Genomic DNA, 18,510 nt, shown 5'->3' with positions numbered 1-18,510 from the left:
TGTGGCCCGCGGGCCGTAGTTTGAAGACCTCTGCCTTAAGATAAGCATTAAATAAAAGATTTGGCTTGACCAAGATCATTTCAAACGAGACACACAAGAGAAATGACATCTCATATTCATTGCAGAGGTCAAATTCTTTTTTTTTTTTTTTTTTTTTAAATATTGTAGAGAGCCACCTGAGAAGGCACATGGACATTCTTTTTATCAGCTGAGCCTGAGGGCACTGGCAGAATCCTGTTATTAGTACTGATTTCTTAATCCATGTGCTTGGAATGAGGAACAAATAGGACCTTGACTCACCCAGGTCTTGATATGCTAAATCTTGTACCAAAAAATAAGGAGCTTACCCAGATTTTGATGAATAGGATCTGGGCACACCCGAAACTCCTTTTGACCTTATATTCCCCTTTGGAAGCCAATAAATATGCTGTGTTGTCTGTGGTGAGTGTGACTGTCTCTCCATCAGAGAGATGGCACCCACCAAGCTCCCAGCTTTATGAATCTATTTCTGCCTATTGTCTCTTTCTTTCTCTAAGTTCTTAATCCCCAGCTCCTCCCCTCAGGAACCTGTCATTTTTCCGTGTGGGACACGGAAAAAGGAGAAACTCCACAAAATATATTTTGTTGATTTTTTACAGAGAGGAAGAAAGAGGGATAGAGAGCTAGAAACATCAATGAGAGAGAAACATCTATCAGCTGCCTCCTGCACACCCCCAACTGGGGATGTGCCCGCAACCAAGGTACATGCCCTTGACCAGAATAGAACCTGGGACCTTCAGTCCCCAAGCCGTCGCTCTATCCACTGAACCAAACCCGTTTCATGAGGTCAAATTCTTAACTAAATAGAAGTTGTCTTACAATTTAAAAATCATTGTTTTCTCTTTTTTGCTCTTTTTATTTACTGATGAATAAATTTAGTTGAAATAGTGTAATTTATAGGAGCTTATTAGCAGTGACTTCATTCTAAAAATTTTATAAGACAGAACCTTTAAGCTCATCTTCAACCAGTAATGTTTACTCCTTTGCATTTTTGAGGCTATTAAATCTGATATCAATAGTCATAATTTACTTCAAACCTCTTAATGGTCACTTAAAGTTAAGAAAAAACATAATCCTTATCTATCTATCTATCTATCTATCTATCTATCTATCTATCTATCCATCCATCCATCCATCCATCCATCCAAAAGGCTAATATGCAAAGTGTCCCCTCGGGAGTTTGACCGGGAGATCAGGAATTCAATTGCTCGCTATGATGTTTGTTGACCACCGGGGGTGTGTGGAACAAGGTGGGAATTGTGCACTGGCGGCAAAGGGGTGGCAAGGGAAGGAAGTGGGGAGGCAGGGAAACGGATCAGCTCTGAGTGCCAGCCAGGCCCAGGGAACCTACCTCTGCACGAATTTCATGCACCAGGCAGGCCTCAAGTAAAAAATAAATGTGTTCAAATTTAAAAAATCTTGAATTAAGTTTTTAAGTTATATGTTCTTAAGGTAATTTTATAAATAGGCTATGAGGATCCCCTAAGATACAGGTATACCTCTATTAATGAGAAATAAAGATCAACTATGTGTTCCTAGGATAAGGTAAAATTGGCTGAAAACAAATGATAGGTTTAGTTTGCTGATTTAACTTGCCACAGATTTTTTTTACCAAAAGCCTTGCAATAATCCAGATATTTTTAAAAAAATCAATACTACCAGCAAAGAAAAAGAGTTTACAAGAGCCATATCATTCTAGATGTCATCTGCGAGCTTCTTATACTTTTTGAAAAGTTGGTAAAATTATACTGAGTTAACATTAGAACAAGTTAAGAGGTTTCTAACTCAACAACAGGACTGATACCAAAATCTTTGCTTTCCTTCAGAGCAAGTTTAATGGCCTACACATACTTAAAAAAAATTTTTTTTTTCAAAAGCAATTGATGGCTCATTACAGATAAAAAAACCAAAACAATAAAATTACCCACAATCCATACTTTCAATGAGAAAAAAAAAAACAAAACAAAAAAAACCTAGAAGGACCCTTTATAATTTTCCAATTATTCTTAGGAACTTATTCTAACATAAAAGTAGTTATTTTATTGCAATACAAAGAATCTCAACTTTATTTTTATATGAATCATGCAAAATGAATCTGAAGTTTACCTAAACCTTATTAAACTACAATCATTACAGGACTTTTTGGAACACTGTATATTTTTCTTTAAGCGACTCATTTTCTATAATAAACATTAGTTTTTAAAAAATCTTTAAAAATTACCAAATTTTTACTTGAGGTGAAAGATAAATTCTTTGGGAAGCAAATAAATATTAGTAGCTACCACTTAAAGAAATGGAGCTTTTGCCCTGGTTGGTGTAGTTCAGTTGGTTGGGTGTTGTCCCATGCACTGAAAGGTTGGCGGTTCGATTCCTGGCCAGAGCACATGCCTGGGTTGCAGCTCGATCCCTCAAAGGGGGAATGTGGGAGGGAGCCAATTTATGTTTTGCTTTCACACTGATGTGTCTTTATCTCCCCCCTTTCCCTTCCTCTCTCTCTAAAAATCAATTAATCAAATAAAAAAATACAAAAGAGAAATGGAACTTTTAAGATCATCACATCAAGAGAAATAAACTTGGTTAACTTAGTTTAGAATAGCTATTTTCTACAAATAAAAATGTTGGCTACTTGAATTCCGTTCATATTCCAACAACTTAAAAGGGGTCAGACATTTAATGAGAGGATAGTTTTCTTGGTGGCAATAAACACTGTTATAAAACTCATCAGTATAGGGAACCAGCCTTAACAAAGAAAGGGATGAAGTCATTATTTGCCCATAGTGATTTTTAACTCTATTTTTTAAACAAACACGTTTTCCCAATAAATGGAGACCATACCTCAGAAGGTGCCTGCTGTGCGCTTATATAATAGATAAGAAACAGCCTCATTTTATCTTCTGGAGTTCCTGCTACATAAGGGAAAGCAGAATTTTAAAAACCCTTCATAATTCTGGGTATTTAGTCCACACAAGTATATAAAAAGTCAAGACATATCTAAATGTGAATCTTCATTCAGCTGATTTAAGGTTATAAACACTTTAGTTACAATCAGATAAAATATAGATATGAAAAATTTGTAAATGCTTTGGGATTAAAGAGATGGGATATGGAAGTATCTCCATTCTTTTTTTTTAATACTTTACATTATTTTGAGATTTATAGGATACTACTGCAATGAAAAGGGGATGTTAATAATAATTATGGAAAGACAACCGACATAAAAATGGGACTGTCCTGGGACACAAGTTGTGTGGTCACCCTAGGTATTAGGTTATGAAATCTTGCGGCCTAAAATCATCCAGATCAGCCTAAGGTCATACTTTTAAATTGGGATCATTAAATATACATGTCTCCTCTTTCTGAAGGGCATTATATTACATTTAATGCATTTATATTAAACACTGATGTACTATGCATAACATATTTGTCTAAAATTTTAAGACAAAACAAGATTTTAAAGAAATGTCTTGCTTGTAGTGGGTGCCTTGGGCTACTACTACTCCTATTACCCAAAGCCCAAAACTGTCCAGAGAAGCTAACTTATTCTCCCCTCTGCTACTCGGTTTATTTGGGTCAAAAGTGTTAACAGTCATAGGTAACTCAGTTTCACTACTCAACAAATAATATGCACTCTCACTTCAAACTACATCCTAATACTCAAGAAATCAAATTGTTATACTTTATTACAGAATAAAAACAAGGAGAAATTTTTCAAAATATGACTGATAAACCATTTTTAAAAAATATGGTTAGAATCTAGACACCCATTCTTAAAATTATCCTTATTCCCTATATATGACAACAATGGTGATAAAGATCTTTCTCCAAGGTTCTCATGCTTACAAATATAGTATCTTGGACACTTTGAATATCAGGTTGAGATTCATGGTCTTGTTTAAATCCTAGGAAAAGCTGGCACTTTTGTTTTAGCAGGTAATTAGCCTGCTGGTTCAGCCAAAGTTCCTACCACCTTCCTGTGGGTTGTGGTTCCATCTCTGATTCTATTTTCAAACCCTTCTGCAGTGCTATGGGGATGTGTCTCACTGCCCAGTGGCCAATAGGAGAACTGGGAGATCATGCAGCCCTTCACCTCTTAGTCTTTGGAATGTTGTTTAGGATCAGATTCCCATATAGGCAGTTTAGAGGTGAGCCCAGGAATTCATAACAACTTGATGGGGTAGCTTTTCTGAGCTCCTTCTCTGCAATCTTCCTGGTTCTTCCCAGTTCCCTTGGCCCTTCCTTTTTGGTGCTCCAGCCAAAAAGCTTTGGCTTTAGTTACCCTGCTCCATAATGCATTTCCTGTAACTGACCAAGCAGCTAGAGGAAGTAAGAGAAAAAGAGCAATGGGCTTGCTTTAGGTTCTTGGGACCACAGCTTGTAGGTAGTAGAGAAAGGGTCCCCTCCCTCAGAGTGTAGGGGCCTGCGGTTCCCTGCTGTTGCTTTTAATCTTCTCAGCATCTAGTAGCACAGCCTTTCTCATGGAAGGCACACATTCTGTTTAAAGAAGGAACAGTTCCCATTCCTCAAGGGGAAACATTTTATAGTTGCTATGTGCTAATAAATGCCCCAAACCTCTGCTCATGTTTTTAAGAGTCCTGGTAAGAGCTATAGAGCATCCAAATACTTAACATGCACGTGAATCACAGGGGAACCAAATTGAAATTGCATCTTCATAGTTACAAGTACTCTAGCGCTTGTAGCCACAGCTTGGATCCTCTTGTCACACGTAAGTTTCTACGTAACTGCACTCTATTTTAAAGTCAGAGTGTCCAGCTCATTATATACTTTCTTTCCCCAATCTCAGCCCTGGAATCAACCACTTCTCCAATGAGTCCTGATGTAAAATGGTATTTATAAGCTAATACCTTTACTATAGGGGCACTGCTGCTTCCAGCCCTGCTCAATTGGCAGAGCTAGATAATACATATATAGGATGTCCCCCAAAACTTATATATGCACTTTGAGTAATTATAAAGGCAATGTTTAATAAAATAATTTCATTTTAAAAATTGTGCTATCAGCTGTTCAAGTGTGTATACATTTTTGGGGGGCACCCTGTATAAGTGCACACACACACACACACACACACACACTCACACACACACACACAAACATCTGTATTTATTTCTCTGACAGATACATAGTGAAAACACTAAGTATATAACAACACCTCCAATTCCAATCCAACATTCCAGGATTCATTCTCGTCCTCTCCCTTTCCTATTTATAACTTCCTTTTCCAACAAGGAGAAACCTGGCTCCCTTTATGTTATCTGATATAGTTACTTATTTAACCAGTTCCTTGTATGTAACAAATATCATATCTCTGCTGCCATCTTTGCCTGCATGGAAGCCTCCACGTGGACACGGATTCCCTACAGTGGACCCATTCACATGCCTGGCCACACTGCTCACCCCTTTGGGCTGATGTTGGGTTGGCTCCTGGGCAGCGATCTCTTAGAGCTCTAACACCCGTGCTGGACTGTTTCCACCTGTGGACACTGCCCACTTCACTCGGACTCAATACCTTATTACAAATTATCAACACTCCCATTACCTACATGTAGACGCCCTTCTCATTTTACTCAGGTTCCAACATCTTGTTCTGGTTGAAAGTGACTTAGGCTTCTGCTCTGCATAAATGCCTACATTGCTCAGCCTTATTTAATGTCTTTAAAAATAAAGTGTTTGAGAAAGTAGTGGGGAAAGAACAATGAAGGTTCTGTTTGCCCTTTTATCAACACACTATTTATTTTAACTTTAACTCAAAAGTTAAATGCCTACTTGTTAATAACTCTGAAGCATTTTTTTCATTGTAAAATAAAAATACTTATAAAATGCTATGCTCTCACTACAAATCTAGCTTTTTAAAAGTATAAGCAAGCCTAGCTATATGGCTCAGTAGGTGAGCCTCAATCCATGTACCAAGAGGTTGCTGGTTCAATTCCTGATCAGGGCACATGTCCAGGATGTAGGGTCAATCCACAGTAGGGTGCATGCAGGAGGCAGCCGGTCAATGCTTCTCTCTCTCCCCTTTCCTCACTCTAAAATCAATAAAAACATATATATATTTTTTAAAGTGAGAGCAATACTTATGGCTTCTCAGAAGTTGTATGAATAGAATCTTTAATTACAAATAATTTGGATGTCTTAAAATTATTTTAATTTGAAATACAGTCAAAAGCTCATACCAGCCCAGCCGATGTGGTGCAGTGGTTGAATATCAACCTATGAACCCAGAGGTCACAGGTTCCATTCCCAGTCAGTTCCATTCCCAGTGCTTGGATTATGGGCTCAAGCCCCAGTAGGGGGCATGCAGGAGACAGCCAATCAGTGATTCTCTCATCATTGATGTTTTTTTCTCTCTCTCCCTCTAAAAATTAAAATTAATAAAAACATATTAAAAAAAACAACAACTCAAAAACCATTATCATCAGGCGAGTAACGTTTGTGCAAAATATAAGATGAGTAGAGCTTATATCCTTTCTGTTCACTTTGGAAAAGGGCTGAGATTTGAACTGATAACTATTCTGAAATGATTAATAACTCTCTAAAGTTTTGTGATTTTAATATGCTAAAACCTATGTAGATCCTATGATCATTATAATTGAAAGCAATAATTAAATTACATTTTCCAAATACAAAGAGTATGTCTTATCTTAAGAAAATTTAACATACAAATATTTAAATGATTATAAAATATAAGGGACTGACTAAAGAGTTTCTTTAAAAGTGAATTCCCTAAATATTTAAAATAGAATCCAGCTTTAGATACATCTTTTTAGAAAACTCTTTAGGTTTAAACCAAATTTAAAAAGTGTATCACTTAGCGACACCTGCTTTGAATGTTATACTTTCAAATCTTCCTGGACCAACAGAAATTGAGCTTCAAATGCAGCACTTTAAATGAATATAAAAAGTGCTTAAATACCATTAAAGAAAAGTTCAATGAAATAAAATACAAATAATTTTTCTACTTTATGAACTGCTATGCTACAAACTTCTCAAAAGAAAATAATTTAATTATCTCATTATTAGCATAAATGGTTAAAAAAATATTTCTATTTAGATTTTACTAAAATTGAAAATGCTGGATTCACATGTGAAACTTACATTAACCTCAAATTTATGATACATACCATCAGGGTCTGATATTATATCTAGAAGAGATTTATCCAGAGTAGTTTTGCTCATTATTTTTTCTTCATATTCAAAATATACATCTAGTTTTCTTGCCTGTTTCAAAATAAATATTAGATTAGAATACCTCAAGTAATAAAAACACATTAAGGGCTTCTCAGCTTACAAGTTTTATTTTCTACTAGAGGCCCAGTGCACGAATTTTCATGCACTGGAGGGGGTTCCCTCAGCCTGGCCTGCCCCCTCTCAGTCTGGGAGCCCTCGGGGGATGTCCTACTGATGGCTCAGGCCTGCTGGCCTCCCTCTGCAGGAAGCAACCGGGAGGATCAGAGGAAGACGCCACCCCCATCGCCCCACTGCTACAGCCAAAGCCAGTGTCTGGGGCTGCCAAGCCTCAGCCCTTGCTTCTTAGCGCTGGCCCCAACCCCCACCCACTTGTGTGTGTAGAGGCGATCTGGAGCCAGGCTGGCTGTGGGAGGGGCTGTGGGAGGTTGAGGCACCACAGCTGCACCCCATCCAGCCTCTGTGTAGGCTCCAGGACTGCGCGCTGCCCCACCTCTCCTAGCGCCTCCTCTGTGAATGGAAGGGCCACACAGCGCAGGTGGAACCAGCCCAGGCCTACTGGCTCTGCCCTGCCTCTCCCGTGCCACTGGCCCTTAGCCCTGGCAGAAGCTGTGGCTTTGTCCAGAAGGACATCCGGTCTAATTAGCATATTACCCTTTTATTGGTATAGATCTGTGGTCGGCAAACTGCAGCTCGCAAGCCGCATGCAGCTCTTTGGCCCCTGAGTGTGACACTTCCACAAAATATCACGGCCTGGGCGAGTCTATTTTGAAGAAGTGGCATTAGAAGAAGTTTAAGTTTAAAAAATTTGGCTCTCAAAATAGATGTCAATTGTTATACTGTAGATACTTGGCTCTGTTGACTAATGAGTTTGCTGACCACTGGTATAGATGATCAATTTTAAAAGCAAACATTCATTTCCTAATAGAATTTATTTTAAAGTGTCTTACTTCCAATCATATACTTTATGTAAAGAAAACCCCAGGTTCAAACCTCAGAGGGAAGGCAGGGGAGGGTGGGGGTAAGGGGGAGAAATCAACCAAAGGACTTGTATGCAATGGACAACAGGGGGGTGAGGGCATGAGTGGGGGGGAGTTTGGGAGTAATGAGAGAATGAGGACACATATGTAATATCTTAATTAATAAAGAAATTAAATCAAAACAAAACCCAGATTGATCCTTTGTTTACCATATTTGACTTATAAATTCAAATTTGTCATATTTTTATTAGCAAAGATAAAAACCACACAAATCTCAATTGCTATATACATCAGTAACTAGCTAACAAATAATATTCTATTCCATGGAAATTAGTGGTCATGTAATAGTTATATATTTTTTTTTTTGTGAAAAAATCTACATATTTTTACCTTAATAGAATAGAAAGTTACCCTAAATTATTTTCAATGTTTTTTAAATAAAACTGTTTTTCCTCATTAATACCCCATTTAATACTTTGAAGTTTTAGGTATCAGAAAAGTAATCAAGCTTAGCTTTTTGATATCACACCTTTTCCCAAATTAAAAATTTGATTAAAATTATCCAAATGAAATTAACATGTTAGGATCCTCCTAATAAAAATTAATACCAAGTATCTATTAAATTATGTTTCAGATAATACATGAGAGAAAAAAAATAACAAGTTTTCTATTGAAGGTGTTAATAACATGTTTTCTATTGAAGGTGTTAATCTAAGACAGTGATTTTTAGCCTTTTTCATCTCATGCACACATAAACAAATTACTGAAATTCTGCAGCACATCAAAAATAATATTTTTTACAGTCTGACAGAAAAACCCCCATACAGATATAATATTGATTCATTCACACTGGATGGCTATTATTGTGTTGCCAGTTGTCATGTTTTATTTGACAATCTAAGGGAAAAGAGGTCAGTGCCCCTGACTACATAGTCAGGTATTGCATATTTTAAGAATTCTTGCTGCACACTGGTAAAAAGTCACTGCTCTAAATGAATAGAAACCACTTATGAAATAAGTTAGAATATTTGTAGATACCAACAAAGAACCAATATATAAATATAGAGCATAAATAAATATAAATATATAATCATTAAAAAAAAAAGCTAAGGTGACAGAATGAAATAGTTAACCAATTGTGGAGGAAGAAGTGATAAAATTTGAGTTGAATTTTGAAAGTGATCTGAAGGATAGAGTTCATTTCAGTGAAAGGGATCATACCAAGGCATAATAGGCCTAAAGAAAGAGGCATAATAGGCTAAGAAGTGATTTTATATATATATGAGGTACAAGGAGATCAGTAAGAGTCCCTCAATCCACTCCCCCGCAGTGGCACAGGTCAAAGTTCTAAATAGATGAAATACTCAGTTAAAATCCCAAACAACATAAAAAGATATATGTACATTGAGATCTGCCCCCACCCTTGGCCTCTTCCACCCCATTTCCACCTATTCTTATGAATATTTACTTTATTTATTAATAGTTTTATTTTTTTGCATGTAAGCAAATAGGGTCTATATCCTAATATCCTTATATTTACTGACACAAAAGGTAATATACTGTACTCTTCTGTCCTTCGCTTTTACTCAACAAAATACATGGAGAATTTCCTAATCAAGGAGCTCCTGATAAGAGTATAATAAACTTTACAAGTTTTCCTTTTTATAAATTATTTGGCACTTTATCTTCTTCAGACTTCCTGACATAGGAACTATCTTAGCTACTCTACAAGCTATTTTGAATACCAAAATAGAAGAGGTTAAGTCCTAGGAATAAAAAAGTATAATATTGCTGAAACCGGTTTGGCTCAGTGGATAGAGCGTCGGCCTGCGGACTGAAAGGTCCCAGGTTCGATTCCGGTCAAGGGCATGTACCTTGGTTGCAGGCACATCCCCAGTAGGGGGTGTGCAAGAGTCAGCTGGTCGATGATTCTCTCTCATCGATGTTTCTAACTCTCTATCCCTCTCTCTTCCTCTCTGTAAAAAAAAATCAATAAAATATATTTAAAAAAAAGTATGTGGTTTGTGAGCCGCAGTTTGCCAACCACAGATCTAGGTGAAAATAAATAATAAGCATTTAAAAGGACATAGGTCCAGTCGGCGTGGCTCAGTAGTTGAGCATTGACCGATGAACCAGGAGGTCACAGTTCAATTTCCAGTCAGGGCACATGCCCGGGTTGTGGGCTTGATCCCTAGTGTGGTGCATGTAGGAAGCAGCCAATCAATGATTCTCTCTTGTCACTGATGTTTCTCTCTCTTTCTCCCTCTACCCTCCTCTCTGAAATATATAAATATATAAAAGAATAAAATCTTGCCATCTGCAACAAACCTAGAGGGTATTGTGCTAAGAATGAAGACAAACGCCATATGATTTCACTTAAATGTGGAAGCTAAAATAGAAGATAAATGAACAATTGGAACAGAAACAGACTCATAGGTACAAAGAACATTTTAATAGTTGTCAGATGGGAGAGGGATTAGCAGGATGGCTAAAAAAGGTGAAGGGATTAAGAATACACCCTGGTAATCACAGAATAGTCATGGGGATATAAAGTACAACAGAGGGAACACAGCCAGTAATATTGTAATAACTATTTATGGTGTCAGATGGTATAAATTTATCAGGGTGATCACTTCTAATCACTGGGTTGTACACCTGAATGTAAATATAATATTGTACGTCAACTTTAATTTAAAAATAAAAAATTATTGCCCTGAAAAAAAAAATAAATAAATAAAAAAATAAAAAAAATAAAAAAAATAAAAAAAAGTATAATATTAAAAATGGACGAAAGAAGCAGAAAAGAGATCCTAGAAAAGACCATAGCGGTGGCTGTGGAAATGGAAAGAGACAGATACTTAATAATTAACATGAGAATGGAGATTTAAAGCAAATAGTGAAAAAAGTCTAAGATAACTCATGAGGAACTAGGATAATGGCAGTAGTAATTTTGTTAATGTGAATATTATATTGGGAAAGGCTAATCGTCTGTAGAATGAAGCAAGAAATGGAGGGAGTAATGTGATAAAGTAAGGTGTTAAGTTTACTTGCAGACCCTCACAATCTGCTCCAGCCAACCTTTTCTGTTTAACTACTATACACTTGGATAGTTCCCTAAAGTCACATCAAATAACTCACTGACATTTCTTCATTAGACATCATGAGTCTAGGCTTAGGCTCAGATTATTCTCTTAGTTTTTTAAGAATATATCCTTCTTCTATCGCCTGCCTGGGGAAGACTACTCATTCTTCAAGGACCAGCTTCTTTGCAACTCTTTCTTCAATCTCCAATCTTTCCCATTCTTGCCCCTCCCCCAGTCTCTTAGCTATAATAATGAAAGAGAATTTATTATTCCTTTAAATGTGCACCTTACATACATTTCCATAATAACAATGAACCTATATACTGGGAATACCTAAAAGGCTAATATGCAAATAGCCGAACGGAGGAACGACCAGTTACTATGATGTGCACTGACCACCAGGGGGCAGATGCTCAACGCAGGAGCTGCCCCCTGGTGGTCAGTGCAGTCTGGGCTCACAGCTGGTAAGCACAGATGCGGTGGCAGGAGCCTCTCCCGCCTCAAAAGCAGTGCTAAGGATGTCTGACTGCCAGCTTAGGGCTGCTCCCCACTAGGAGCTGTCCTAAATTATCAGTTGGACATCCCCAAAGGCTCCCAGACTGCGAGAGAGTGAAGGCCGGGCTGAGGGACCCCTGCCAAATGCACAAATTTCGTGCACCAGGCCTCTAGTTATACTATATTATCCTCCTTTGTTTACATGCTACTCTGAAAAAAGTAACCTCTCTAGAGTGTGTCTAATTAATCATTTAACACTAATAGTTTAAAAAGGCATATGGCTCATAACAAGTATTGACAAAATAATTGTTGAATTTCAAAGCTATAAGATCAGGATATATATACAGGTAAGTAGTCATCTCTGTTAAAGGTATTTAAATTTATTTGATTTGAGAGTAAGTGGGGGAAGGAGGGAGAGAGAGAAACATCTAGTTGTTGTTCCACTCATTTATGGATTCATTTGTCGATTCTTATATGGGATCAAACCAAAACCTTATCATGCCAGGACCATGCTCTAACCAACTGAGAAGTCCAGCCAGAGCCTAATTAATAGTCATCTTTAAAAGTTATGCAAGAAAAAAAGTGATGAAAGTAGAAGTGAAAAATGCAATCAATCTCTAGTGATTTGATATATGAAATTAAGTATGCTAAATGACATAATCTAATCTAATGCATAAGCCTACATAAATCAGTGAAGAAATATTAGATCCATTTTGTTCTTCTTGATGGATTAGTTTACATTTGAACTTCCTGCATAAGAGAACTAATATCTTTCAGCATTTATTATGTACAATGCACTTTACAATTATATTGTTATTTATTTATTTATTTATTTATTTATTTAAAATCCTCACTGGAGGATATCTTTTTCATTGACTGCTAGAGAGAGTGGAAGGGCGAGAGACATACATCGACTGGCTGCCTCCTGAACTATCCCCTACCAGAGCTGGGGAGCCTGCAACCAAGGGACATGCTCTTAAACAGGAATCAAACCTGTGACCCTTTGGTCTTCAGGCCAATGCTCTAACCACTGAACAACTGGCCAGGACATCATTCAAATGTTTTTAAACAGTGAACCTCAGGACCCTCTTTCTCAAATTAAGTCTTCTGCAGAACCCTAAACATAAAATAGCTTTAAGGTAACCCATTAAAAGTCTCTATAGAGCTCAAGGGTAGCAGAGAACAGTGTTTAAAAACTAACTTAGATTATCTCATTTTAATTCTCCAGATAATAATATGAGCTAGAAATTACTAGTCTCATTTTAAAGATGAAGGACACAAAGAAACATATTCTTATTTTAAGGTTACCAGAGTAAAAGTAGGAGAGTTCAGATTCAAATCCAGGTCAGACTCCAATGTATATCATAGAGAAAGTGTAGGAAAAATTTTATTTTCCTTAAATACAATTTTACTTCTTTGTATATGCTTTATGAAAAATAAAAAGTATATTTTCTAATTAGTATATATTTAGGTTTTTTGAAATACACATAATTTAGTATATGTGCCACAAGGTTGTTTTGACCCGATACATAATATTTTTAGGTCCTTTCTCAACTTCTTGAAATAAGGGATCATCCATATAAGGAACAACTTCTGTACAGAAACAACTTCTGTAATCCCAAAAAGACTAATTACTTTTATATACTACTAGAGGCCCGGTGCATGGATTCGTGCACCTTAGCTTGGCCTGCGTCCTCTCACAATCTGAGACCCCTTGGGGGATGTCAGAGAGCCAGTTTCAGCCCGATCCCCACAGTCCAGGCTGAGGGACCCTGCCAGTGCACGAATCTGTGCACCAGGCCTCTAGTATTCATATAAGATCTTTGGTTAAACTCTTCCTGTCCTCCCCCCTCCCCTTCCCTCTGAGATTCATCAGTCTGCTCCATGTTTCCATGCCCGTGGTTTCCGTTCCCGCTTTGAGCATCTGCCCCCTGGTGGTCAGTGCACATCATAGCTACGATATGGTCAGATGATCAGCTGATCGCTTAAGCTTTTATATATATATATAAAATATGAGTTCAAAGGAGAATACAACTGTGATTACAGGAGTTAATTGAAAAAATAGACAAGTTAAAAATATAAAACAAAATAATAAGGTCAAAATAAACAGGATTTTTGGTAGCTTCAATAAATATCAAGAATAAGTAAGAAGGGAATTTTATATAAAACCAAAGGACTATGCATGGAATATAAATTATAGCTAGTGAATATAAATTCTAAGCCATGAATTTCTCAAAAATCCCTTTTAAAATCAGCTGTCCTCTTTCTTCACTATAATGGAAAACTCTTAATAGTTACCTGGGATATATAAGTACAGTTGACCCTTGAACAACAGGGATTTGAACTGCATGGGTCTTACGTACCAAATTTTTCTATAAATATACAGTTGGCCCTCTGTGTCCCTGGGTTTTGCATCTGGGAATTAAATCAACCTCAAACCAAAAATGCTATTTTTTTTATTTCAACTGAGGGTTGAGTGGTGCCCCTAATGCCAGTTTTGTTCAAGGGTCAAGTATACAAATTTTTGCTTTTGAAAATCATTAACTAAAAACATTTGTCATATGACCCATATAGGACATGAAGTGAATTCCCTTTTCCTTCTGACAATTTAAGAGTATTCACTCACACACACACACACACACACCCGCCCAGTTCCTCTTTCCATTCTAAGTACAGAAGACACCACCACTGTGAAACTCCCTACTCACTACTAGCTACAATTTTCTTTCCTCACCTCAGTCAATGACTGGTTGATAACAAGATCTACATTGCTATTTCTTGGCCTTCCCTCTCTTCTAATTCTCAATTCTAATCTCTAACATTAGTCAGTAGTGAAAGACAAGAAAAAAGGAGAGTTAACTTTTTTTACTATAAAGAATTCATGCCAAAAAAGGTTTGGCTCAGTGGTAGTGTCGGTCTGTGGACTGAAAGGTCCCAGGTTCGATTCCGGTCAAGGGCATGTACCTTGGTTGCGGGCACATCCCCGGTAGGGGGGTGTGCACGAGGCAGCTAGTCTATGTTTCTCTCTCATTGATATTTCTAGCTCTCTGTCCCTCTTCCTTCCTCTCTGTAAAAAAAAAAAAAAAATCAATAAAATATATTAAAAATAGAAAAAGAATCCAAATATTCCTCTCCTCCTTCCTATCACAGGAGGGAGAGGGGTTGATAAACTATTCTCTGTTTCAACACATTAGGAATCTTTCACATTATGAATTAAATAGGGTTTGGACAGGGACCAATCATGTATTTTCCATAGAAAAGTATATCCTAAGCTAATAGGAACTTAGAACTATATCTTTAGTCGGATATGTATAAACTATATCTATGTTGAAGATCATTTAAACTCTAGCCTTTTTTATAAAAAAAACAAACAACAAAAACCAAAATTTTTATTGATTTCAAAGAGAAAGGAAGAGCGAGAGAAATATCAATGAGAGAGAACCACTGACTGGCTGCGTCCTGCATGCCCCACACTGGGAACCGAGCCCGAAACGCGGGCATATGCCCTGACCAGGAATCAAACCATGGTCGACGCTCAACCACTGAGCCACGCCAGCCGGGATGTTCTTTTTCTTTCTTCTTTTGCTCATGTTTAGTTCCTATCAATTTTTAGGTATGTATATGGATATCTCACCCTCCTAGTGGTTAGCATCTGTATGTTGCACTTAATAGTCTGCATATGCCCCTAGCCTAGAGTATAAATTCCTCGTGACTAGTTGTTCTTTGTTGTATGCCTTGTGCCCTGGAAGATGACTGAAATTCTCCAAAAGCACAATTACTTTTTATAATATAACAACACAGCACATTAATATATTCTCAGTTAATTACATGTATTTTTTTTGGCATTTCATATTGGTGAGTTTTTAATGGGTCTGCCAAGATGAAAAATTATGTTGCACAAAAATCAGATGATCCATGAACTTATATTTGAAGGTGTTGTATAACACAGGCGGCTGAAAATGCTTACTTTGGAGCACTTGCTCATATGTCAGAATGACTGAGACACTTTAAATAAATCATTCTACATAAGGGAATACATCTCTTCTGTGCAGAGATGGGACAATATACTGGTGGGAAACCTGGGCCTAAATATATATTCTGCAGAATGCTACTTCTCAGAGTTGGTTATAAGAAGTATTACCTAAAAGTGTTTCAAAGTCAAAGGAGTTTGAGAAATACTGGCTAATTAAGTTTTCTAAAATCATGACTTGCAGATTACTTTATATATTACATTGCACTGTGAATCTCCAAGAGGAGAATAGAGTAAATTTTATTTCTAACCTTATTTGACCAGGGAAGAAACCTCACTACTTTGTAGAATCTACTTAGAACTCTGTCCCTAGGTACCTTCTAGCTTGACAGTCTTAAGCTCCACGGTAGGTTCACGAAGGACTCTGGAAAATAGAGACCAAAGAACAGAGGAAAATGTAAGGGCTATGTTTGACTCTGGCTTTCTACTCTAACTTATATATCCCTGATTCTCATCAATCATTCGCTACTCAGATATTGTGTGTGCTGTCATTGTAAGCTATCTCAGAACAAGTCAAGGTATACATAAATAAACTGTGAGGAATTTAATTAAAAAAATAAGAACTGCATCTGTCCTCTCCTTTTATTTTAAACATTTTAATCTTCATTTTAATTTGCTTCTATTCTCTGCATTTATCTTACTGCCTATTTCTGTAAGGAAAAAGTATATAAAAATTATTTCGGGCTTACCTATTCACAAATTATGTACTATATTCTGTTTCTTGCTATTCTAGGTCACTTTAAACCTAAATCAAACATTCTCATTACCAAAATTAATCTTTGGTTTTCTCAATGACTTAAACAAAATGTGGTTTTTTTTTGTTTTTTTTTTTTTTAATCTGTGAAATAACTTATTTAAAATAACCACTAAGCTTTGTTTGAATTTCTGAAGAGTAACTGACATACAATACACAGAATTTGGTAAATTTTAACATATGAATGAATTCATGAATACAATTCAGATAGAGAACATATCAGTCATTACCCAGATAAGTTTCCTTGTTGTAATGCATCCCTTTTTACCTTCTAACACTTCTCTTTCTGTCCTTAGATAAGAACTGATCTACTTTATGTTACTATAAATTAGCTTCATTTTTGCAAATTTATGTAAACTGAATTAAAGATTATGTACTCTTTTTTTAAAATTAAATTTTTGGGGTGACATTGGTTAATACAATTATGTAAGTTTCGGGTATACAATTCTATATCATCTGTATACTGCATTAAGTGCTTACCACTCAAATTAAAGTCTTAGACAGTCACCGAGAGTAAACAAATGCACAAAGCTGGGGTGCTGCTTAGTGCATCTGGGAACATTGACTGCAGATGTTAAAACTGATGCAGAAAGTCATGCCAGAGACAACAGAACCAATTACTGCAACTGATGCAGTGTAATCACTTGCAGAACTCTATTTACCAGCGGTGACTCTTGGGTTTAAATATGTAGACTATACTTGCAAATATGTAATATTAATGTTGCCAAAATTACTATAGCAGATAGGCCATGTTTTCATAATACACTAGAGGCCCAGTGCACAGAATTCGTGCAGGGGGCAGGGGGCGGGGGAGTGTTCCTCAGCCCAGCCTGCACCCTCTACAATCTGGATCCCTCTCACAACCCAGGACTGCTGGCCCTCCTGATTGCTCCTAAGCACTTCTGCCTGTCAGCCTGATCACCCCCTACCTACTCCCATGCCAGCCTGAATGATGTCTAACTGCTCCCCTGCCAGCCTGTTTAACCCCAACTTTCCTCCTCTGCTGACCTGGTCACCCCTAACTGCCCTCCCCTGCAGGGTTGATCGCCTCCAACTGCCCTCCCTTGCAGGCCTGGTGCCTCCCAACTGCCCTCCCCTGCTGGCCATCTTGTGGTGGCCATCTTTTGTCCACATGGGGGCAGGATGTTTGTCCACATGGGGGCAGCCATCTTGTGTGTTGGAATGATGGTCAATCTGCATATTACTCTTTTATTAGATAGGATGGCAAATCTGTTAAAATGTGTTAAAAATAGTAAATTAGTAATAAAACAACACAAAAACTAATTTAATTATAAGCAAATCTTATTTAAAAGCTTTTTAAAATTAACAGGTATTAATTTTCACATATGACATATGGACTGGAAATATTCTCCATTAAATTCAAAGTCTGTTAAATCAAGGTCCGCAAAAAGAAGGGTTTACTGTACTTTCCTTTTTTTTTTTTTTAAATGTGACTCCTTACACTCTTATTTTGAGATGCACCCATGTTGTTGCATGTATCAATAGTTTATCGCTGATTAGTATTCCATTGGATATACCATGATTTGTTTATCCAATTTATCTGATGATATTTGGATGTTTCCAGTTTTGGGGTATTATAAAGACACAGTTATGAACATTTGTGTACAATGAATATATGCTTTCATTTACACTGAGTAAATGCCTTGGAGTGAAATGGCTGGTACATAAGAGGTTTGTATTTAACATTTTAAGAAATTGAGAAATTATTTTCCAAAGTGGATGTACGCTTTTACATTTCTACCAGTAATTTATGAGTTCTCTAGGTCCTCTGTATTTTTGCCAAAGGTTGACATGAACAATCCTTTTAATTTTAGACACTTTAATAGATGTGTAGTGGTATCTCACTGTGGTTTTAGTATTTTTTTAATGATGGAAACTTATTTGCTATCTATATATTTTTTTAAATAT

The 18,510-nt window shown here is 36.9% G+C and overlaps 1 protein-coding gene across 2 annotated transcripts in view; it reads right to left on the bottom strand.

Moving 5' to 3' along the window:
- The window catches only part of SCFD1 (sec1 family domain containing 1), a 98,795-nt gene that overhangs the window by 34,342 nt on the left and 45,943 nt on the right, over positions 1 to 18,510 (bottom strand). For both annotated transcript variants that reach the window (XR_014794188.1, XM_084874692.1), the window contains exons 15-16: positions 7,176 to 7,272; positions 2,875 to 2,945 (exon numbers count right to left, since the gene is read on the bottom strand). Coding sequence is in view for 1 of the 2 variants with exons in the window: in XM_084874692.1 (XP_084730818.1) it covers positions 2,875 to 2,945; positions 7,176 to 7,272 (168 nt within the window). In the remaining variant the exon portion in view is untranslated. The remainder of the gene's footprint in view (positions 1 to 2,874; positions 2,946 to 7,175; positions 7,273 to 18,510) is intronic.

Source organism: Pipistrellus hanaki (genome assembly GCF_964339955.1).
Source record: "Pipistrellus hanaki genome assembly, chromosome: 1".
NCBI lineage: Eukaryota > Metazoa > Chordata > Mammalia > Chiroptera > Vespertilionidae > Pipistrellus > Pipistrellus hanaki.
This window is presented reverse-complemented; position numbering and strand designations above follow the sequence as displayed.